The sequence below is a fragment of the Podarcis pityusensis genome, assembly GCF_964106645.2.
Source record: "Podarcis pityusensis genome assembly, chromosome: 9".
Classification (NCBI taxonomy): domain Eukaryota; kingdom Metazoa; phylum Chordata; class Lepidosauria; order Squamata; family Lacertidae; genus Podarcis; species Podarcis pityusensis.
This window is the reverse complement of record NC_138034.1, coordinates 62,583,852-62,607,951: the sequence shown is the minus strand read 5'-3', so window position 1 is coordinate 62,607,951 and position 24,100 is coordinate 62,583,852. Positions and strand designations below refer to the sequence as shown.

Below are 24,100 nucleotides of genomic sequence, written 5' to 3'. Positions count from 1 at the left end.
CTGGCTCCCTCGTCCAGTAAAGCGAGATGAGCGCCGCAACCCCAGAATCGTCCACAACTGGACCTAATGGTCAGGGGTTCCTTTACCTTTACCTTATTTATCTGTTTGTTTCTTTGCTAAAAAATAAATAAATCAAAAACAGGACCCACAACATCCATCCCTTCTTAGCTGTATTTTCAGCAGTTCAGAAGAATACATTCAGTGCTACATCACCTCCACTAACCACATTTTGTTGGTGTGTGTGAATATGAGAGATTTGTACTGGCTGTGATTCGTGGAGGTCTTGAGGTCAATGAAAATGGCAGCTCAGCTCAGCTCAGCTCAGCAATATAGTGGTGGAGAGAACGGAAGATTCCATGATAGAGATGATTAGAAAAGGGATCAGTATCAGGCCCAGACATCCTAAAGCAGCTGCCCTCTCTCCGCCATGACAGCTGGCTGCATCTGTGAACCTGCTATTTTAGTTTTCCACAGCAACCCCCGGGGTGACAGTAGCCTGGATCGCATGCCACATTAAATGGAGAGCGCCGGTGCACGATGCTCAAAAGTTTGCACAGTTCTCCTCTGTTGGTGCTCCCGCCACACCACTGCATGCAAACTGCAAGCAGTAATCAAGGCTTGTTTTTGGCTGTGGAAATAATATCTAAAAAGCGTGTACCAGTTTAATGGTTTAATGTGATGGATGAACTGGGGGCCCTGCCTTGCACTCTGGAGAATTGTGGGACGTTAAAATGTGACTTCTGGCTTCTCTTGAAATCTCAAAAACTCTGTACAAAATAAAAATCAAATATCCTACAAAATATTGATGATCGAATCAGAAACTTAAAACAACCTTACACAATTAAATCAGTAACAACGTAGAAACTCCTATGTAATGGTAGCTGGCCAGATAACAACATTATGTTTTGTGTAAATGTTATTTTCTTTAAGAATAGATTGATAGTATATTAAGGGTTGGTGTAATCAAAAGTGGCAAGTAAGTAACTTAGCTGCCTAACATTCATATACTTTTTTCTTAAAAGCAAGAAAACTAAGCAAGAAAATTAAATGTTGCCCATTTAATTAACGGGCAGTGACATGACACACTGGTTTGAAATGTTATAGTGGCTAATATTTTAATTTTTTTTTGCCTTTTATTCATTTGTATTTAAAAAATTTAGATGCAGCAATTGACTTGGGGTAGTGAGCTGACTGGTAAAAATAGTCACTGAGTAGCAAGCTCAGTGACTCAGAGTAGTCACTTGGTAGTTGCTATAATAATCATTTCTCGGTCTTGTGGCTAAGATCATGCAATTCCAAGGTTTACTTGCTTTGCTTTTCATAGTACATTCTTTCTGAACTTAATCCTGATTTTCCATTGGTTTGGATGGTGGTGGTTTTCTGCTGGAAGCATTTGTGTATAAAAGTTGTCTCGATAACTTCCTCCTCCCCCTCACGTGTATCTGATTCTTGTTAAGAATCCGCGTGGGGTTAACTCTCTGGTGTATGTTTTCCTTTTGGCAAACAAAAGTACAATCAGCTGCCATCAGTGACTTGACCAGGAGGAATTTTTGTGTTGCAGTCTCAGCTTAATTCATACTCACCAGGAATTTTATATCTATTGAATAGGCTTAAAAGGCAGCCTTATCTGAATCATCCAAGGTCAGGGAAAAAAATTCTGTATACATGGCTTCCTTTGGTCTTGCTGAGGTAGAGATTTCTCTCTTGCTTGGACCGCTGAATAAATCAGTCGGTTCCCCAAGCCCCCCTCCCCCAAATAAGAAAGAAGAATGGAAATTCCAATCCTGCTAGATGTTGTTAAATTAGCTAACTAGGATTACATTTTGAAATCAGCATGTCACATGCTGATTAATGATTGGCAACGTTTTGTGGGGGAGCAATATGAAGTCAGTCACATTCATCTCTATAGATATAACACTTTCTAGCAAGCAGTTAACACTCCCACCAGCCACATTTTCAACCGAAGAGCAAGAACGGAAGGGCTGAAAGACGATTGTTTATTAATTCACTCCCCTTGAAGCTTGAGGGCTGGGTGGACAGGTCTTTAACCTCCTCACCTCAGTGGCAGTGTGAACAGCAATGAAGGCTTGGGCAAATTTCTCCTTTTAGGCCCGTCAGCTGTTTTTGACCAGCGTGGTGTAGTGGTTAGGAGCGGTGGACTCGTAATCTGGGGAACCGGGTTTGTGTCTCCACTCCTCCACATGCAGCTGCTGGGTGACCTTGGGCTAGTGACACTTCTTTGAAGTCTCTCAGCCCCACTCACCTCACAGAGTGTTTGTTGTGTGGGAGGAGGAGAAAGGAGATTGTTAGCCGCTTTGAGACTCCTTAAGGGGAGTGAAAGGCGGGATATCAAGTCCAAACTCTTCTTCTTCTTTTCCTTGCTCATGCGTGGAGGAACTCAACAGCTGTGATACAGAAGAAGGCAAGTGCCTCGTCGAAGCCTCTCTTGCTGTACAAACCTAATCCAAATATGTTAGGAGAGCCCTTTTCCTGTGTCCATGCATAATAGGAAGGGGTGATGGAGGGTGGCAGAGCTACTTGGGGATCAGCCAGGCTACTTGAGGAACAGATTTTGTCCACAGGCCTCCAGTAGCTTCTCTCTCTTGTGCATTTAGGCCCTCCTGCAGCTTGGGAAAACTGTGTACATAGAAGCACCCTTCCATTGTGCTTATATCTTAGCTGCATGGGAAACCATGAATGCAAGCCTGTGGCTCCTTATCTGATCCAGCCGCCCAGGCCACTTGCTGTTAGCTGGAAAAACAGCAAGAATGCTGACTGATTTTAACACTGTATTTTATGTTATTGACACCTGGCCTGAGGCCATTTGAAATGCAGGTAAGGAATCCAGTAAACAACAACAGCAGTAATAATACTGTTCTGCATTTGTCCTTTTATCAGCAGGAAGATTCTCTGAGAAACGATCAGAAAAAAGTCAAGATGGATAGAGAAACCAAATCACCCCCATTGTCAGGTCACAAAGACTCCAGTAAAAACAAGTGAGTATGAAGTTCTCATGTAAATAAGTGGGTGGCAGTGGCTCCCTTTTTGTGCTTTCAGCTTAAAAAATAAATAAATCATTGTTTTGGCTAAAGAATGGCCTAAGTCTACAGCTTGGCTATTGTGGCTGTGACTGTCTCAGTTGTAGGATTCTAACCTTTTCTACTACTTGCACCAATAAAAGCTGTTGGGACTGTGCTGACGATATCCAGAAACCCCCATACACGGCGTTGTTTAATATTCATGTTACGAAACAGTTAGCAAATATTTGCTTTGTTATCAGTGCTGCGTTTGTTCAAACTGTTCTTTCCCCTTAGATTAAATCTGAGGCACCTAGTAGATCCCAAGGCTTGCTGGTAAGGACACTTATTTTTAAAACTTTATAAAATTTCCCAGGCTTCGGGCACCAAATCCCTAAACCCTGATGCGGCCTGGGATCTGTGTGTTCTTAACTCTCACCAGAAGGGGAAGAGCTCAGGCAATTTAGTTGTTGCAATTTGGGTGCTTAGAACAGGGAGTCCAGCCCTTTCGCCTACAGAACAACGCTTGGTAACATGTGGAAATACCTTACTGAGGCAGTGTTCCTGCAGCCCTGGCTGATGCACATGAATGCATAGGCACATGTGCATATTTGGATCGGGGGCGTAGTGAATTGTGATGAGAATGCAGCATGTTTTTACATAAAGAATAAATCAAACCATTGTTTCTCGAACTTAGCTCTCATTTCGAATTGCAGTTTTTCATTCGTTTAAAAGGAAAAGGGCCCTGAAATCATGTTTTGGACCTGTTTAGAACAAACCACAGTTTCCCACATTCAGATATGATGGGGGACAGAAAATGGGAAGCTCTGAATGTCCTCTGTTAATGCATGGAGAAGGGAAGGGTTTGCCACAACCTTTTCTAGCAGGAGGAAATCATGGTTTTGCATTACTTCTGAACCAGGCCACAGACTATCAAGAAGTTCTTGGTCTACATTGCAACATAGTCCTGCAAAGTGCTGTGGAACTGTGGCATTAACCAGCCACAAGGAGTGGGTCCCTACCTGTTTTTGGACTACAACTGCTATCATCCCTAGCTAGCAGGACCAGTGGCCAGAGATGATGGAAATTGTAGTCCAACAACAGCTGGGGACCCAACTTTGAGAAACACTGAATTAAACCAAGATAATCTCCAAAGAGCTAGTCTTGAGAGTTAGATTTGAGCATGTGTGTTATAGCTTCATGTTCCAAGTTCTGCCATAAAGCTTATGTAACGTATCCAGACCTGGTACTGGAATTTGAAAAACAAAATATGATGACTATTGCAGTATAGCAGAGGACCAGTGCTATGTAGCTGTTAGTGTGTTAGGACTGTGGAAACCCAGGTTCAGATCCTTGCTCAGAATACGTCTTGGGTTAGCCACTATCTCTTAGCTCAAACTACCTCATAGGATTGTTTTGAGGGTGAAATCTTGGACAGGAGCGCCATGCATTCTGCATTGAGCTCCATGGAGGAAAAGCAGTATTTAAGTGCACCAAATAAATAGTAGTTAAAGATACAAAAATTCTGGTGGCCATACTAGAATCTGCAACAATAAATCTTTTGAATCTTAAAAGAGCACATTGTGCCAGATGTTCTTACTATTGTTGCACTCCTACGAATAACCATTTTGCATTCTGACAATATTTTAACATTCTTTGCCAATCCATTGTCTTACTTAATCCTAAAGTAATTAGCAGGATTCTATAGATAAATATGTATGCAGGGTGATTGCAATCTTGAGCAGAAGGAAAATAGGAACAGGTGGTACCTCTGAGTGTCTTTTGTTTGAAACTTGCTTGTTGCGCTATAAAAGGACTGCATTGTGGTCACCTTTCAGTCTGGCTGAGGGAATTCTTAGCATTGCAACTGTGAGTCGCTGCCCCAGTTTCTGACCCTGTGTAGTACAGAGATCACAAAGGAGATCTATGTTCAATGTACACAAAATGACCTACTGTGACTTAAACCATGGATCTGAAAGGGTTCAAGAATGACACTGGGAGTCCTTTTGACAGAGTCTTCAAAAGTATTTTGTTTAAAAACAAAATGTTTCCCTGCACAGACTAATAATAATGCTAATAATAAACGCTTCTGCATCTGCAGGGGGGCTTTGAACAACAGCCATGTTCCTATGATGGCAAGCCACTTTTGAAATGGGAGGATAGCTTCATAAGTTCTTCCAAATTTGTCCCGGGCGTTGAAAGCAAAAATTAAAAAAATATCCCAGTAGTTTGCCCAAACTTCTGGGTCCACCTGAAAGTAGCTCTTTGGACCTCAGACATTGTGGGGACCAAATTGTTATGTCTCCCAGCAGCTACATTTAATCGGATCCTTAGCTTCAGTTCTGCTTTAGAGACAAAGCCCAAGGGTGTGTTATTCTGGATACATTTTTGGCTTCTGCAGATGGTTAATGTGCAAATGAATTGCCAGAAAGTCCCTAATTCCCCCTCCCCACTGCTCTTGATGAAGTCTTTTCAGCTGTCTGTTTTGCAGCATCTCCCACTAAATAAACAGAGCCCCTGTGTTTCCCCTTCCACCAATGAAGGCGTTACAATAAGCCATATGGCTTAAAACTGATTTGACTCGCCCTCTCCAGGATTTCAAAGCCATCAGTAGAGACACAAAGACAAGAGATGCCACTGCCGCCGCTGCCGCCTCCACCGCCGCCACCACCACCGTTGTCTCCTGCGCAGAAACCAGCCAAGATAGCCCAGAAGAGGCCAAAGAATGAAAGCAGTGCCTGCAGCCAGCCTCCTGGTCTCAGTATCAGCACTGCCAAGAGCAAGGAAAGCCACAAGGATTCTTCATCCTCCAAGCACAGGAAACTGGAGGGGAAGCCTTCCGAAAGCTCAAAAAGCAACAAAGTAGGTGTCAATGACAAATTCGCAGTTGGAGCCTTTGATGATGACCTCTTCCTTACAGTGCTTGACCTTGGGCTGCTCAGGGGAGAAGGTTTCAAATACTTATTTGGGGGGCATTTTAAGGCTTGCTCCAGTCTCCCAAGCAGCCCCTACTATTAATAAGTGTTTGGTGCAAGAGCTGTCAGTCTGGGAACTGCCTCTACTGTATATACTTTCCCCTTTTCAGTGAGTTTCCCATCCAACATTTTCTGCCTAGTTTATTTGTGTCTTTTCCCCCCCTGGTGGAGCAAGCAGGCTGATGTTACTTATACCATAAACCACCCTGTTGTGACAGGTGGTATATAAATTTAATAATAAACGAATAATACTGAAGTGTTTAAAAATACATTCATCGTGTTGCAGGTTCACTCCCTGGTATCACACACTATATATATATTTAAATTTAAATACCACTTTTCACTTAAAGTGTACCAAAGCCTTGTACCGCATAGCTCAAAATACAGTAATCGAATAATGAATGGGTTGTTGTAGCAAAGTTATCCTGATCTAGGAAAGATTGTAGCTTGTATACCAATCCAAAGTTGGTACATAATCCATTTATGGAATTCATTGCTCCGAGTTACGATGATGGCCACCACCTAAAACGGCTTTTTATAAAGCATGGCATAGATTCATTGGGGGAGGGGGTCTGTCTGTGGCTGTTGACCATGATAAATAAATAGAATATCCATGTTTCAGTGCGTTGTACCTTGTAGTAGCACCTAGCAGCCAAAAGAAGGGTAGGATTGATGTTTTCAAGCCCTGCTTGTGTGGTTTCCAGAGGCATCTAGCTTGCTCCTTGGGACAGTGCTGGACTAGCTAAAACCTTGGCCTGATCCAGCAGAGGCTTCTTTCTCTTTTCATGACTGTTCCCTTCTGTCAGGAAGTACAACTGGAGAGGCAGAACGATCGCTGTGCAATTTGGCTTCAAATAGTGTTGAAAATGATGCCATCGTTCTTTTCTTTCGCTTTTTAAAACAGATTTCTTCATAGTTCTTTTCCAATATGCATGCCAATTACACTTACGGCAAGGAAGAGCAATGAAGAAAATAAACCCTTAAACCCTGCTCCCAAATGGGAGGGTCTGGATTTGTTGTAGCAGTGTGTTATTGATCAACTGATCAATTGGTTATTTGAGTTTGTTTGTTGTTCGCAAATGTTAAGTTAAATGTTTCGCTGCTTTAGAAGCAAGGGACAATTCTGCTAGCTAACCTTCAGAACCACATTTTTCAGACCTCTCTGAGAGTAAACTTAAGAACTGCTGTCACCTGCATCCAGCTGAAAAAGAATTCAGCAGGCTGTTCACCCACCAGCAGCCGTATTACTTCCTAACACTAGATGCAAATTCATGCTCACTTGGGGCTTTTGAATCAAAGGGGTTGGGGGGAGAGTCCGTGACTTATTCTTTTCCACCCTCTAGAAAATATTCAGCCTGTTGGAACATTTCTAGTCAGAAGCTAAGTTTCCTCATCATGCTCTGTTAAAAAAATGAAGTGAAAAGAGATGTTCTGGTACAAATAAATGCATGCTCATCTTGGAAAGGAAAAGTTTTGATGTAGCTATTTTTCCCCTGAGTACATAACTTATCTGATGCCTTTCCTCTTTTGACTTCTCAGAGATCTGCAGACGATGTTCCAAATCCTTTCCCAGTGCCTTCTTTGCCAAATGGTACCTCCAAGCCAACCAAACCTCAGGGCAAGCCGCACAAGTAAGAATGCAGTTTCTGTTCCTTTCTGGTTAAGTTCTCTTTTGAGTTCTCGTTTTACCTTTCTTGTTTTCTTCTCTTGTCAACAACCTAGCTTGCCGTTCTCTGAAGAAAAAAAATACTGTTTTTTTTAAAGTCTCCCCTACCCCACCAAAGTCCATATAGATGTCATTTTGCTTCTCCATTCAAATTTTCCCCTCATATGGCTTGTACACATGGACCCCTCCATTTATTTTTACAGCTTCTGATGTAGTCTAAATTTTCAAAGGGTATATATGATAGCAACAGTGAGAATTAGAACCAAGAGGATTTTGTGTATCCTTCGTCTCTTGTATTTCAAGCAAGGAAGCATGACTGAAACTATGGCATATTAAGGTGTTAGAACTCTGTAGTGTATCTCTTGAAAATTCAGGAGCGTGGGTTGCATTTTCAAGTGCCCTTCCTCCCGGTTTTGTTTTTTTTTAAAAAAATCATTGCACATATAAAATTAGCATACTGGGGAGAGACGTTTAGCATTGTTCTCTCCCTCATGCTAGTTTATTGAATGCAGGGAGTCTTTTAGTTGGAGGAGCATGGAGACATCACACATAAAGATCTCTATCTCCATGTCTTGACAAGTGTTAGGCAAGTAGGTAGTTTCTTTGATGTAAAATATCTGAGTTCATTAATGCACGTTAAGAGGTTTGACTAATTCAACCTGTGCAGAGCAAAAGCACATACATTTTTCAAAACTAGTATTTCATTTACTTTTTAAAAAAAAAACCTGAAAAACCCCATTCTGTCTTGTGTCTCACTTCAGACAACATCCAGTGGAATTTCACTTAAACGAGGCCAAAAGGTTGAGGCACAAAGCCGACACAATGGTAAGTGCTCCGACTTAGTGCTGGATGCAAGAAAGTTTGCCCAAGGTTCTGAGCAGCGGGATAACTAAACTCCCTTCTACTTAATTAAAGTGTAGAAATTCTGTGGGTGGAACTCATTTCCTGCATTTGCTCAATCTGGGCTTCAGTGTTATGGTTCACGACATGAACAGCTTGCGTTACTCAGGCCTGGCGCTCTGTGGTGCTCTTCTGTGGCAGGGGAGGCTACTTCCCTTTGGCCTCTGTGGTCTTGGCAAGGCATTAACAACACCAAGAGTGCTTGGCTTGGGACATAATTTCCGCCCCGTCATTCCCCACCCCCACTTCAACTTTGCTTCTCCAACAGTCTTTTTACACATGAGCTGTTTATACCATTCTGTCCACTGCTTTTTAAAATATGGGGGGGATGTTCAGAAGTGGTGTACCCCACATTCTGGTGTTGTACAGCCCATTCTGCTACCTCATTCTGAAGGCTACAAAGTTCAATTCTGGGTTTGGTTTCTGGTTGTTGCTTGGAGTGGGACAGAATATAGGGAATAGTCACTTAAGACACGTATGCTACTCAAGTCACATAGCACAGCCTTCCCCGACTTAGTGCGCATCATTTGCTTTTGGACTACAAGTCCCATCAACCCCAGCCATCTATTTGGGGTGTTCTGAAAGGGCATAGCAACATGCTGTCAAGTTGCTGACATTTGCCAGCACCAGTGTGTGCATACATGGACTTTGCTTACTCAATTATGAAAGTAAATTCTTTGCTTTCTAATAGCCCCTGGTCCTTCCCTTCCCTCCTGCTTTGAAAAAGCTAAAAAGCTTTTTACTGATTAGAGAAAGCTAGTCTGGTTGCATAACGCCATTTACCTTAAGCAGCAGTAATGAGTTCTTCCCTCTTAGATGCACCAGTTTCTAAGTGCATTGTGTTCCACTGGATGATGTAATCATGCTTAACAGCAAGCAGTGAATAGATTTGGTGCTTCAAAATATATGTGCGTTCTTTGAAATGGTCTTGTTAAACTTCTGCACAGTTCCGTTCTGTTCCATTCTTGGGACCCACCTCTGCCCAGTTGTTCCGTGTGTTTTGGGCATGGATTACAAATGCGTTGCCCATGGGTCACTTGCACCCAGAGAAGTCATCCCGGGAGACTCCAGAGTCCCATCCCCCTGCCCCCTCTTAAATTTGGCCTGGGGGAAAAGCCTCCCATTGGCTCCAACAGAAATATATTTTATCAAGCCTAATTGTTAGCGGTGGGTGATTTTCCTGGAGACTGAAGCTGGAGGGAGGAAAGGTTAACTCTTGTCTCCCTAGCTGCAGTCTCCAGGAAAACCACCCTAGCCTTCCAAGAAAATTAAGCTTGAAAAAAAATCACTCAAGGAGGACTTCAGATTGTTGCTTGTTTGCAGTAAACAAACCATAGCTAAGCATGTTAAGTGTGTATGTGGGCGTTAAAGAGGGAGCAGGGGGAATGCCTTCAAATGGAAATCGGCTGGCATCATGAGGCTAGAGGTTCCCATGTCAAATTCTTGGTGTCAGTCCAAATGATTGCACAGAGCATTGAACCCTTGTTAGTTGACCACCGTTCGTCTTCTCCCCAACAGACAGATGACATTGGAAAGGCCTTCAAGTACTTGGATGCTGCCCTATCCTTGATTGAGTGTGGCATTGCCATGGAATCTGATCCCCTCTCACCAAAGCCAGCCTATAGCATGTTCGCAGAGACCATAGACCTCATCAAGTAAGTGGGACACCCCTTCCTTGCCTGGTAATAAGCACATCCCCTTATGCTCATACTCCCAATTTCTACTCTTCCTACACGAGGGGCCTTCCCCCTACCCTCTTGCACTTTTTGCTTTGCGTTGGCGAAGGACCTGAGCTCAGAAGTGGCGCCATTACGAAATGGAGAAATCTACAGCTATATACAGTGGTACCTCGGGTTACAGACACTTCAGGTTACAGACGCTTCAGGTTATAGACTCCGCTAAGCCAGAAATAGTACCTCGGGTTAAGAACTTTGCTTCAGGATGAGAACAGAAATCGCGCGGCGGCAGGAGCAGGAGGCCCCATCAGCTAAAGTGGTACCTCAGGTTAAGAACAGTTTCAGGTTAAGAATGGCCCTCCAGAACGAATTAAATACTTAACCTGAGGTACCACTGTACTTTTCTTTTGAAGATAGCAGGTGGGCTATCTAAATGAGAAAAAATAAGTAAGCCCTCCCCCATTCCACTCTAGGCTAAATAATCAGTTTTCTAAATCGGCACTGTTTCCTCAATGTCAGCAGGATTATCTGGAATCAGTAGTCAAGTCAGGATGTATGTTTTCATTATTAAAAACAGCCATTTATTTTATTTTATTTTTTGCTTTCTCACAGATTCATAATGACATTAAAATACTTTGCGGACTCTTCAACAAACACGCATGAAAAAATCTTCATTGTTTTTTGGTGAGTGGATCTTCTGTTTTCAAGCATTCTAGTTTGAGAAATAAGGTGGGGGGCATTTTAAAAGAAAAAGATGGGTACATTAAGTCCAATGGATTCAAGTTACGTGAAAGGAGATTCTGACTAAACCTTAGAAAGAACTTTCTGACAGTGATAGCTGTTTGATAGTGGAACAGGCTCCCTTAGGAGGTTGTGGACTCCCCTTCATTATGGCCATCTGTCATGGATGCTTTAGCTGAGATTCCTGCATTGCAGGGGGCTGGACTAGATGACCCTTGGGGTCCCAACTCTACAGTTCTATGATAAGCTGGTAATGTAGGAAAAACCCTTATGTTTACCCAGTGTACAATACCATTAAAAGGAAGTTAGGATATCATATTTTTTTGTCTTCTGTGTTTTTCATTGTTTCTTAAAACAGCAAATTAATTTTAAAAAATGTAGCGAAAGCGATACAGAATTATTTTCAATATTGTCAAGAAACTGTATGTGAGACCCATTTGGGAAAGTGGGATATAAAACCACCCCCACCCCCCAATTTCCACCCCAGCCCTGGCTTCACTGGGTTGCCGTGAAAATGCCCTCACTATTTTAGAGTGGCTGGGGAAACCCAGCCAGAGGGATGGGGTATAAGTAATAAAACTATTATTTTTTATATTTTGTTTTCATGTGGAGAGGTTATAGCACAGTGGCTGAGCTTATGCTTTGCATGCCCCAAGTCTTGAGTTCTATTCAGCTTCAGGACATTAGCAGATCCCATACTTTGCAGTTCTTGGGTTCAGCCCCCAGCATAGCTGGTTCAAAGACTCAGTCAGCAGAGGGTGGGAGAGATCTCTTTCCGTCTTGGGGAGATGCTGCCAATCAGTTCAGACAGTAATGAGCTAGGTGGACCAAAGGTCTGATAAGGCACCTTCATATGCTCAATGTTGGTTGTGTTTTCACAGCATGCGCTGCCAAGCCATTCTGTACATGGCAATGTTTCGCTACAAGAAGGACACAGCAATAAAGTATTCCCGGACCCTTATTGAACACTTCAAGGTAGAGAATGAAAACGTTGTGGGTTGTATTTTGGAAGGGACCAAAGTCTCCCAGTTTGGACATAACAGGAAACTGTGTTTTAACAAACTCCCCAAGATTTACATTGAGGCGAGTGAATGAGGGTGTGTGTAGGCACAACACTCGTTCTCACATCAGACAGACCTCAGGTTACCATTGTTTACCTTACCCAATCCAGACAATTCTCTTAGAAGAGACAGACCTCAAACAATACGAATACATGGCATCTTAACAAGGTGTAGTTAAAAATGTAATGTTGCAAGTTGGTGTCAAGTGTGAACTGAGTAGAATTCCATTCCTTGTTTCAGAGTTCTTCTAGAATTACACAAGCACCTTCTCCGTGTGTTGCCAGGTAATACTGAAATCTATATCACCCTTCCCTTGTTACAAAAGCTTGAAACCTGATTTTGAAATAATCATAATAAAAGTTTCATGCTGTACCTACATGGCAAGTTTAAGGCTGGTTTAGTGTCAAGAGGGTGAATTGGGGATTTCTGATGGCTTTTTCTTCTAAGGCATGTAACTATACTTTTAGGCTCCAAACCTATGCCCACTTATTTAGAAGGAAGCTTCACTGAACAGGCTAGGAATGGCTTCTGAGCAGATGTGTAAAAGATGGCTCTGCCATCCTTTTCCCTCAAGTCTGATCTGTCTGTTAATGTGATGGAACAGATATTGGGCTGTGGAACTCTTGGCCTAGATCCCACTTCAGCACTAAAGTTCACTAGATGGAAAGCACACTTGCTTAAGGCCTTCTCTTCCACCCATTTACATTGTTGGTGGTGATATAGGAGGTGAAGTTTGAGTCTTGCCATTTTAAATTTAATGCCACTTCAGCCACTGCCATTGCGTTTCTGCTCCCCAACTGGAATTAGCCACCCAGTGAACCACTGCTCCCCTCAGCTGATAGGAACACTGCTTAGTTAGACCTCTCCTGTCAAGAGTTCCTTGCAGAAGCTGTGGCAAATAAGATTTGAACTGGCTGTGTTTGCCTCTTACGCACAATAAGGCAAAAGGCAATGAATGACTGATTGTATGATGGTGGCTCCCAACTGTTCAGGTTCTTAGCTGTAAACTGCATATTAACGAACAAAGCAAGTATTCAGCCTTGGGGTCTGAGTGTACAGTGGAGGCCATGTGTGTGAGAAGAACAGAATGCCAGAACACATCTTTCCATAGATGTCTTTTTCAGAAAAGGCAAGTGGGACCATTGCAGTTCCCAGCGCTTCTGTTTAGTATTCCAGTTGGCCATGGCTTCTCCCAGGACATCCCATTCCATTCCCCTTCCAGCCCTGGTTCTCTGTTTGCTTAAAGATAATGAAACTCAGCTCCTGAATTCACTGATGGTATATATGGCGATTCTTGTGTTTTATCCTTCAGGAGTATAGGCACACCATCCCCTCTTTCCCCGATGCCCTCTCCAGCCGGCTCTGTGAGCTCCCAGACAGGTTCCAGCGCCAGCAGCTGCGGAAGTGGAAGCATTGGCTCCTCGGTCAACGTTCCTCACTTTATCCCAACCATCACTTCTTCCTTTGTTGGCATCACTTCTTATATTCTCTATGCCTACGATTTCTGGGAACAAGCTGATGTTTTGGCCAGGAAGAATAAGAGTAAGGCTTTTTGTTTTCCTGAGTTTCTACTGACATAGTCCATGCAGCACCCTGAGGCTTTGCTTTTCCTTGGGAGGCCTATTTTGCACATTATTTGGCAAGATTGTTATGGAGAGCATCATAAATAAGCTCAGTGGCATCGGGAGCTAAGGCAGAGGGCCATTCCCAGTTCTGCTACCTGATACCCTGGAAGAGCTGCTGCCAGCCCAAAAGGCAAACGAACAGTAGTAACTGTTTCTGCCTGCCCTTTTGAAATAAAATACGTAGCAGTTAGTTTCATCTAGCACTGGTCAGAATGCATGGGATCCTAAAAGACAGAAGTAAAGACAAATGTGGCAGTCATTAAGTAAGCAAAGCAGGAAATTAATTTTAAGTGGTCTCTTGGTAAAGAGCCAATGCAAGTCAAATTAGGTAGAGTTATCTTATGGCTGGTGGACATTTAATCTCTGATCCTCCCAAAATTGAACCGACATGTTCAGGCTCTGCTTGTCTCTGGCGACAACCTTGGGGTGCAGAATATCTGCAATATTGTCTAATTCACTTCCTGTTACTGGGAACTTGTAAGTCACCAAGATTTATTGGGTGAGGGGGGTTATAGTCACCTTTCTTTGCCCCTTGATAATATTCCTAGGAGGCAGAATAGTATGTTCTCCATGTTCTTAAAAAATAAGAAAACAAAATCAAAATCATGTACCAGGGAAAGCTGGATTCAGTTTGAATCAGATTAAGTACATTAGCACAGTTTCATATAATTCATATAATGTACTTTGTTTCTCAGTCATACTGTGAAGCAAGGAGCTCTGCAGGGTGCTGGGGAAACTGCCCCCTCCCCCAAAATATTTTTTAGCATCCAAGCATATCTTTCTTAATCTGCATCTGGACTAGGAAGATGTTTTGGGGTTCAAATGCAAGCTGAGATTCCTGTGAAACTGAATTTTGCTCCTAATACCAAGTATTACGTGCTGTGGGGTTGGCGTCCCCCCCCCCCCGCACTGCTGCAGAACTGGAGCAGGCAGATAGTGCTGTCTGTAAACAGCTATGGTGAAAACACTGCCCATGAAGGTCTTTAAGAGTGAGGTACTTTCAGCTAAGCATTTAGGCAGCTTGAACAATGCCTCCTATATTTCTGCCGAACCCTTTCCATGCCTGAGCTGTGCAGACTGCAAGGAGCCAAACGTGTGACGCCAGATTTCCTCTTTTCTCTTTCTCTCCCTCTCAGAGTTTTTCTCCGAGCTCAGTGCTGCCGCCTGCCCTCTCTCGCTGAACAGCAGTATGATCGAACTGGTACACTACACCCGCCAGGGTTTGCAGTGGCTGAGACTGCAACCAAGTACGCCTTAACTGGTGCTTCGAGGCGAGAGACCCTTGCCTTGGACTCTTTGCACTTTGAAAAGCCTCCGGAAACAGCCTGGTTGGCTGGCTTGTTGGGATTTATAAGCACCTGGAACAAGGAAGGATGGAGCTTGGTGGAAGGGGATCTGGCGCCACTGGAAAACTTTAAGGACTATATTTGCTACGGTGCCAATAGGCCACCTGGAAGATAAGAAGTGGAGAAGAGGCCTCAAAAGTGGAGGGTGCCTTTCTTTCTTTCTTTCTTTTTTTCAAAGGACAAAGTGCAATGTTCTCTTTTTCATTTCTCTTTTTCCCATCATGGTTCAATGTGTCAATGGTCTATAAACATTTCGTTACATGAATAACCAGCAGGACAAAAAAACAAAATGAAAAAAAAAGTACACACATGAAGAAGTGCCGGTGAGAAGGAAAACCGTCTCCCAAAGAATTTTCTGCAACACCTCAAGGATGCAACGTCCATGGGCCCAGTGTAGGCTTCACATTTGTTTGCCTCTCTTCTTCCCCTCCCCCTTTAAATGTAAACCACAAAATGCAATCTGTAGCATGTATTCTTGTTCCTGGAGGGTGGGATGGACAGAGACTCACAAAGGAAGCGGGGTGATCCAGCAGCACGACCCCAACTTTGTTTAAATACAAAATGGCAAAGCTATCTTCCTCCTTCCCTCTCTCTCTCCACTTGCCAGCCGTAGCTATTTGTTGCACTACTACCCTTTCCCCCCCCCCTTTGATGGGTGGGCTTGTAGCTCATGTCAGGCATACCCAGATTCTGTAGCTGGCCTGCCCAGCCCCTGCCTCTTCCCTGGTTTCCTTTCTACCTGTGCTGACAGTAGTGTGCCAGTCCCAGCTGTTGTGGTTTTGTGGTATTGCGGCCATGCGTGTGGGGCATTGACAATCTCGTATGGGAAACAGGAAATCTGGGACTGTGTTGTCAGAAGCCTCTTGTGAATAGAGGATGCACAGTGTAGGTATGTTTACCCCCTCCCTATGGGGTGGCAAGGTGGAGGTGGGTGGGCTGGTTTCCCCTCCCCTCCAAATTTAGTTGAGCAATACTGCACTAATGAATTGAACTGGAATTGCTTGCAACGGCTGTCTTCAGTACTTTAAAAAATGCCGTTCTTTCAGTTCCCCTGTAGTCCATACAGTGGACGCACTTGACGTTTCAGCAAAGGGGTTTGGTCTTGGTCTTACAGGGCAAGCACAGTTCATGGTGGCTCTTTTGCACAAGCAGGAATCTGAGCAGTCCCTGGCTAGCACAGGAAAAGAGGAGTTGGGCAGTCAGGAGGGCTCATACTGGCTGTAGCAAGATTATTTTTCAGTTTTTGATCCTTAAAGCAGAAGGAACTTCGTAGTACGCCATCTCACGGTCTCTGAAATGGCTGGTTCGTTTTTTGTTTGCACTGGTTATTGATGCCCAACTTCCATGTCTACTGGCGAGTATGACACCTGACCGTAAGATTTGGCATAACCCCTTCCTTTTTAAAATACTTCCATTTCCTCAACAGTAACCTATCGGTTTGGCCAATTTTCAATCCACATTCAAGGAGAGTAAATGGCAATTGTCTTAGATTCGCAAGCATATCCTCTTGTGTCTTTATAAAAGTCCCAATTGAAGAGAGGGGCTTCAGGACTGTAGCACCTCTGGCCTATTTACTGCTCTCTGTTTAGTCTAAAACTCATTAAGGACCCATTTTTCTGTTCTCCTCCCAACTTGTGCCTTAACTGTCCCATTTGCTCCTGTCATCACCGGGCTTTATGACAGAGCAGTGGGAATCTCTTCCAAATAAACTGTGCTTGAGTGAGGCATCACAGTTTCCTTTACAGCTGACTCCTGATATTAAAATGTCAGTCTGACATTCTTACATGTTTGTCCCATATAAAACTGCCCTGCAGCATTGAAGCAGTATTCCTGTTTAGAAGGACCTGTTATGTACTTGTAGGGTTTGCTAAAATGTCAATGGACCTCATAGTTTCTGTGATTCAATAGTAGAGTGTATTCCTGCAGCTCCCCTCTGGGAACACAGCCCTGCAAAAGTTCAGCATGGAAAGTCTCATGGAAAGTTGAAGCCTTAGTTGATTTCAGGGAAAAGCCACTTTCTCCAATGGGGAGCAAGTTCCAGATTTTCATCCCAGTTTAATGTTGTTCCTTAGGGTTGAACTAGACTTGGGGCAGACAGCCAGGATCTTCATTGAAGTGTGGCAGAATAGTCCACGGAGGGCACAACTTGTCTGGCACCCTGCTTTTTTGGTGCAGTGCAGCCGGAGGAGGGAAGAGTTTAGCAATGTCCCATGCCTGCCCCGCCCCTGGCTCTTCACACTCCCCCTGCCCCTCCTCTGCTTTGGGGCTGCTGGGCAGACCCAGGCCACCAAATTCCAGAGCTTCTGTTGAATGCTTAGCTCCTTACACGAGCAGGTTCCAATCAGAAATGATGTGGAAAAGGAAAAGGAGGCAACTCCAAATATCAGGTGCTTGCCCTTTCCTGGGAAAGGACACACAAAGCAATTATGGTTGCGCCTAGGTGTCTTATCCTAGTAAGCTATTGTGTCCGGCCAAGAAGCAAATGCACACTAAACTCATTTTGTTTCTCTTTTCCAAATCATGTCCCTCTCTTCTGACTGGTTGACAGCTGTAGTCTCAGGACTGGCTTTCTCTTCCTTTCTCTGCTCCCCTCTCCTGGCCAAATGGCATCAGCCAGCCGCTGCTGCCGTCTGCCTTGTTGCTGCTTTTGCTCTGTTAAAACACACCCTGAGCTTAAGAATCCCCGGTTGTCAAGGGACCCACTTTTTGACCTGCTTGTTGAGCACTTTATCCAAGGGGTAGTGATCATTGGTTCCTGTTTAATCCATTTATGCTGCTGACTTTATATTACCGTTTGTGGGGTGATGCAAAGATGAGCAGCAAAGAACATAGGCTTTTCCCTCCTCCTCCTCCAACCAACCAATGAACAGAAAGATTCCAATCTGATTTGGTCCAGGAATGTCCTATTCCAAAACCAAACAAGAGCACAGCTTCCCTCTTAACGTTCACAGAAGCTAAGCTGAATTACGTGTGACATGTTCTGCAATTTCTTTTTATTTTACATGCAGTTGCAAAGAAGCAGTTGGTCTATGGGGAATCACGCTTAGGAAGCTTATAACCTCTTGACTTTTTTTTTTTTAATGTTATTAAAGAAAGATCAGTTGAAGAATCAGAGAAAATGTCATTTCACCCCCTTTCCAGACTCTGGTACCCCAGATGTTGATGGAACTGCCATTGATTTCAGCCAGGGCCTGGGGCCCAGCCTATCTAAGGAGCAAGAAGTAAATTTGTTTTGCCATTTTAAACACAGGTCAATGGAGCTGTGTACTTAAAGCAGCCTCCTTTCCCAGATGATATTTATTTAGAATTATAATTAATGTATTTAAATTGCCAATGTTCTATATGTCTAAGATACCATTATTTAATAATTTTGAAAGTTCCATTGACACTGGAGATGTGGACTGAAAGATTGATGACAATTTAATTTTTTAAGGGCGTTATCTCTTGCCCTCCCCCTCCTCCCTCCTTAATTTCTTTATATATAAAAAAGAACTCTACATTAAAATTTATTATAGGGTGTTGTATCTCCCATTTGTAAATTACATTTTCTGCCCTGTATATTGGTGGTATTTCCAGGTTGATTTGTTAAATTCATGTGGGGTAATAAAATAAATATTAAATGAAACAGCATTTTTCTTGAGAGTCGGTGTGGAAATATTTTTAAGCCATTAACAGCTCTGGTATTGGTCTCCAAAAACAAAACAAAATGCCACCAGTGATGATATACTGGTAGGGTAGCAAGCTTCTGAACTGAATAGAATGCCAGCGCCTCAACTTTCAAAGAGAAGAATTCGGTATTGTTTCAATGTCTGGATCTCTGAAAATTCCAGTAATAGCAGTGATGTCCAGAAAAGATGCCACGAGAATCCTTCAAGAAAGCCCTGCACAGCTTGCACCCCTCTAAGCTGAATACAGTCCCTGCCCCAGCAAAAAACAAAAGCTGACCTGAACTTCCTGTTTTGTTGCCTGCCTGCGTTTCAGGCCAGTATTAGCTTCCAGTATCCTTGGGCAACTGCCATGGCTCAAGTACCTAGTGGGGGCTCCATTGAAACTGATACCTACATTGGGGTATCCCTTGGTGGAGTGCCCTGTCAGCATCGCCCTTGAGCCAGTGCCACCAACTGGACTCATCTACTTCAGCCCCAATTGGGCTAGGCGAGCTGGGTAGCACTTCCAGAGACCACCTTCTACACAGGAACAGGTCAAAGTGCTGTGGACTCACAGCTTAGAGTTGTGAGCACCGGATTCACTCTAACAAGTAGACAGTCGTCGCACAGCAGAGTATAGCAAAGCATAAACGACTCGGAGACCAGCTCTGTAGAATAACTACTTTTATTCTATCTACAACTATATAATACACAACTATGTACAGAGCTAAATGAGGTCTAAACGAAAATGCTGAACTGCACTGAGTGTCTGCAGCTGCTCTTAGCAGCAACCTTATCTATACACACGATCTCTCTCTAACTCAGTCTCTCTCTCCGACACTTTTGATATGAGGCTGGAGTGGAATAAGTAGAGAGTAGAAACCACCCCTGCTCTCTGGAGAATCAGCAGAGAACATCAGCAGATTCTTGGATATGGGAGGGGTGAAATCTCCTCATGCCCAGCATAAATATCACTTCAGGGCACCAAACAGAGTTTCACTCCTGTTTGGTGGGCCCACTGAAGGGCCCTGAGATGCAAAGGGGAGCTCTCAGATGGCACCGCTTTGAAGGCCACAACAAGGTTCTAATCAACCCTCTTATGTCACCAGGTAGCCCCAAAGTCCTGGATGTTTTTGGTGGATTGGAAGGTGCAGAGACGTCATCTGGGGTTTTATCCCAGAATTACAAATGAAGCTGGTTAATTTTTAGTGATCCTAATAGTGCAAGAAGGTAACTTCTTGACTTTGCTTATGAAGTTGTTTTCAGCATTTCCTTGCTTAATACTATTGGAAGCTAAAAACGTGGGCCTTTCTGGCGACTCTGCACTCTTAAAACGCAGAATATAAATCATGCATTTTTATGTTCCTGGCAGTATAACGGTGGCAGCCTGAATCCTGGAGTGCAGACTAAAAGCCAGTGGAGCTTGTTGGCTCTCAACTCTTGCATGGCTTTGGCTGGCAAAACAAAACCACTATTATATTTTACCCTCTACCTTCAGTATGTAATAACACTCTCCTCATTATGTTTTAAGATTATCGCGCTGTAATTTGTCTTCATAACACTCCCCCCCCCCCCATTGTAAGACCACTAAAACCTGCAGCTGGGAGCTTCTTAATCTAGCCCAGCAGCATTCTTTTCTTTCACTAGCTCCTCACCAATTTTTATTTCTTGTCCTAAGAAAAGTACAGTGGTACCTCGGGTTACATACGCTGCAGGTTACAGACTCCGCTAACCCAGAAATATTACCTCGGGTTAAGAACTTTGCTTCAGGATGAGAACAGAAACCATGCAGCGGCGGCAGCAGGAGGCCCCATTAGCTAAAGTAGTGCTTCAGGTTAAGAACAGACCTCCAGAACAAATTACGTTCTTAACCCGAGGTACCACTGTACTGGCATATTCTTACTCTGACAGATGCCCCCACTGTCTCTGAAATGCTACTTGTAGAAAAACATATTATCCTAAGGATGGGTACAATTCAAAAGGGTAGTTCTCCTAAACACTGAATTTTGATGCGCTCCCATTCATTTCACAGGGGCTTCTGCAAGAGACAACCCCTCTGCATTATGCCTTAAAACACTAAGCATGAAGGGACAGAAAAAGGCAAAATATATAACAAAGACACCAAAAAAGAGAAAAATTCCTTCCAGTAGCACCTGAGAGACCAACTAAGTTTGTTATTGGTATGAGCTTTTGTGTATGCACACTTCTTCAGATACCTTCAGATACTTCAAGTATCTGAAGAAGTGTGCATGCACATGAAAGCTCATACCAATAACAAACTTAGTTGGTCTCTAAAGTGCTACTTGGAGCAGGAACCGGCAAGCCACTCCAGTATCCCTGCCAAGAAAACTCCATGGACAAATACAACAGGCATATGAGTGCCTGGCGTGCTCTGGTCCATGGGGTCACGAACAGTCAGACACGACTAAACAAAAACAAGGTGCTACTGGAAGGATTTTTTTTATTTTGTTTCGACTATGGCAGACCAACACGGCTACCTACCTGTACCAAAAGAGAGAAGAGAGCAAACCTGAAACTTCGAGAAGCAGCAGCACGTACCTAAAGCAAATGCTGAATACAAGCCAAGTGTAAGAGCCAATCTGATTATAATATATAAGCAACAAAAGGTAGCTATTTCACAAGTGGAATTTGCTGTGGAGATGGAGGTTCAAATCCCAGCTCTGCCATGAAGCATACTCTCTCTGCTAACCTCTCTCACAGGATTGTTGCAAAGATAAAACAGGATAATGCACCCCCGAGCCCCTCCATGTACATCAGCCTAGGTTCTTTGGAGCAAGAAGAGATACGAATGCGATAAGGAATCTGATACCAGAACAAGAGCCAAAGGGAAATGAAATTGATAGACAACATGAAACACCAGTGCAAGACAAACCCTTGTATATTTTGAATTGTTTGAATTGTGTAACTCAACTGTGCAGCCACTTCAGAAAGAGACCCTGTCCTCCAAAAGATCATAATTTTATAACCTCTGTCATGTTCTCCTTCCTTTTTTCTCTATAAAGGTAAAGGGACCCCTGACCATTAGGTTCAGTCGTGACCGACTCTGGGGTTGCGGCGCTCATCTCGCTTTATTGGCCGAGGGAGCCGGCGTACAGCTTCCGGGTCATGTGGCCAGCATGACTAAGCCGCTTCTGGCGAACCAGAGCAGCGCATGGAAACGCCATTTACCTTCCTGCCGGAGCGGTACCTATTTATCTACTTGCACTTTGACAGGGGAGAAGCAGATAGCCAGCCACTGAGTGGGACACATTAAAAAAACTGCTGCCCCGCAAGCTGGCCCTAAGGCTTGCCTGCTTTTTCCATCCATAATCCATACTACATGTAATTTATTACCACTAACCGCCCTCAGCCGTATGTGAATACTACTGCCTTTAAAAAGCCTGTCCTTCTGCAACAATTAAAAAGCATAAAGTTAGCAACGTAGTGTTCCACACCAAAAGATTTCCCAATAGTCTCATTTGTACCAAATGTTGGATACAGGTTGAAAGCGGAGCTATACAACAACTGTTCTTAATCTGCTTTTTCTGGCAAAGGGAGATCAGTATGTTGGACCCTTTTAGTGTGAAAGTCTCTCTCAGAACAAGAGCACTGCAGCTGCATCTATATAATGCAAAATTGACATTCAAAACTCCGCTTCAAAGCACTGTGAAATCAGCCCTGCACATAAGCCAAAGAAGAAGAAAACCTCAACATTTAAGTACCTTTTATGAGTTCAAACAAAAGTCCTGCAACATGCATATGCTATACAGATGTAGCAGAGGCAGCTGGAGCAAAATTAATACAGGATTATGATTTGCAGAAACATTGACATGGATACATCCATTTAAAAAGTTAATTGATTGCTTAAAGCTGATTGTGCATTTGGCAAAGTCTAGAATAGGCTGTTACTATGCAATACAGGACCTTAGAATCTCTCTTGTTCCTGGTGACATTGATATTTATTATAGTCAGAACTGGAGAAATTTTTTAATCTCCTAACCCTTCAGCACCAGGCTGAATATTTCAGATTTCTAAGAACACCAATACTTCTTTTTCCAGTTCTGTGTACATCTGTTTTGACTTACCAAAAATTAGCACCAAATGCCAAAGAGGCCTTTGCCACCTTAGAGCCCTTCCAGCGTTCCAAACTACTTCATGCATTGAGACCACCAAGCCTCCAGAAGCTCATGCCCTAATAAATCCATTAGTCTCTAAAGGTACCAGAGGACTCTTTAATTAAGGCTGAGATAATGGACAGCCTACAGCAAGTTCTCAAGTTGGGTGAAGCCAGGATTTTCAAACCAGCCTCCCACATTATAAGTCTCTGATGATTCAGAGCAAATTTCCATAAGCTATGTTGCTGGTCTCCTTTGAGGAGGACAGGAAGTTACAGCCCTTTCCCTCCCTCTGCTGGGAAAAAATGCACAGTGCAGCTTCCTAGACATGAATCGTTCAAATGGTCTGAGATGAGCAGGGGATACCAGCCCTCCAGCTCCCATCAGGCCTAGTCAGCATGCCCACTGGTCATGAAATAATGAGAGCTGGAGTGCAGTAATCGGAAGACCACAGGTTCCCCATCTCTGGTCCAAATGACTATATAATACAGACACGCCACTGTCATCTATTACTGCAGTGTCATCACTCTACAGGAAACAGAGAGGCTCAGGGTGTCTCCTTCCCTTGAAATCTTTCTTTTCCCGCTGCTCATTACAAGAACTCTAACCAGTGTTTTTTTCTAGAAAAACAGGTGCCGGTACTCACCATGAAGCTGTTACAGTAAGTGCCACAATTTTTAACAACAACAAAGAGGTTCTGCTCCGCATACCATTGAGTACTCCCTGAAAAAAAAGCACTGTCCATAACTAAGATATCATGCCCAACTTATCTGTTTTCTCCTCCCTCCCGATCACTTTCTCTTCTATGTCATGTCTTTTGGATTATGTAAAGGCAGGGATCGTCGTCATCAACACTTCTAACCCACTCTGGGAGTCATAACTGCTCCCGCACAGCAAGCTATAAGTTTGTGACTTAGTGATACGAGATGCAGCAGGCAGAATGAACAAACCCATAGCAGAAACATGTTGCATTTTAAAAAGTATTTGGCGCTAGGAATTATGATTACAACCTCCTCTCTGCTTCATGTTTCTAGAGATTTCTATGATGATCTGTTGCACAGTGCTGCCAGAGCTATCCTTGGACTGCACAGCAAGACACCAGCAGGTTACAAAATATGCATCTAAACAAAGGACTCTGACCACAGGTAGTTCTATCAGCAGAACTCTGTCAAGAAATAAAATTTAATATCATAAGGTAGATGGTTCATCAACACTAACCCTCAGAAGAGCAATAGTTTCTGATAATTTAATGTGCAGTTTATTCAGATAACGTCTGTATCTTTTAAGCGTCAGTGATAAGGCTTCCAGGGGACCTAAGATACATCCGCTAC

The 24,100-nt window shown here is 43.4% G+C and overlaps 1 protein-coding gene across 7 annotated transcripts in view; it reads left to right on the top strand.

Annotated features, from left to right (window-relative positions):
* Positions 1-18,637, top strand: part of AFF1 (ALF transcription elongation factor 1) — a 148,256-nt gene extending 129,619 nt beyond the window's left edge. For 4 of the 7 annotated variants that reach the window (XM_081020694.1, XM_081020697.1, XM_081020696.1 and 1 more), the window contains 11 exons: positions 2,899-2,996; positions 3,315-3,353; positions 5,612-5,879; positions 7,532-7,623; positions 8,420-8,483; positions 10,077-10,213; positions 10,847-10,918; positions 11,857-11,950; positions 12,277-12,320; positions 13,349-13,578; positions 14,798-18,637. In XM_081020694.1, coding sequence (XP_080876820.1) covers positions 2,899-2,996; positions 3,315-3,353; positions 5,612-5,879; positions 7,532-7,623; positions 8,420-8,483; positions 10,077-10,213; positions 10,847-10,918; positions 11,857-11,950; positions 12,277-12,320; positions 13,349-13,578; positions 14,798-14,919 — 1,260 coding nt within the window. In that variant the 3' untranslated portion in view covers positions 14,920-18,637. The remainder of the gene's footprint in view (positions 1-2,898; positions 2,997-3,314; positions 3,354-5,611; positions 5,880-7,531; positions 7,624-8,419; positions 8,484-10,076; positions 10,214-10,846; positions 10,919-11,856; positions 11,951-12,276; positions 12,321-13,348; positions 13,579-14,797) is intronic. The other 3 variants (XM_081020695.1, XM_081020699.1, XM_081020698.1) reach the window with 3 other exon arrangements.
* Positions 18,638-24,100: the final 5,463 nt, after the last annotated feature.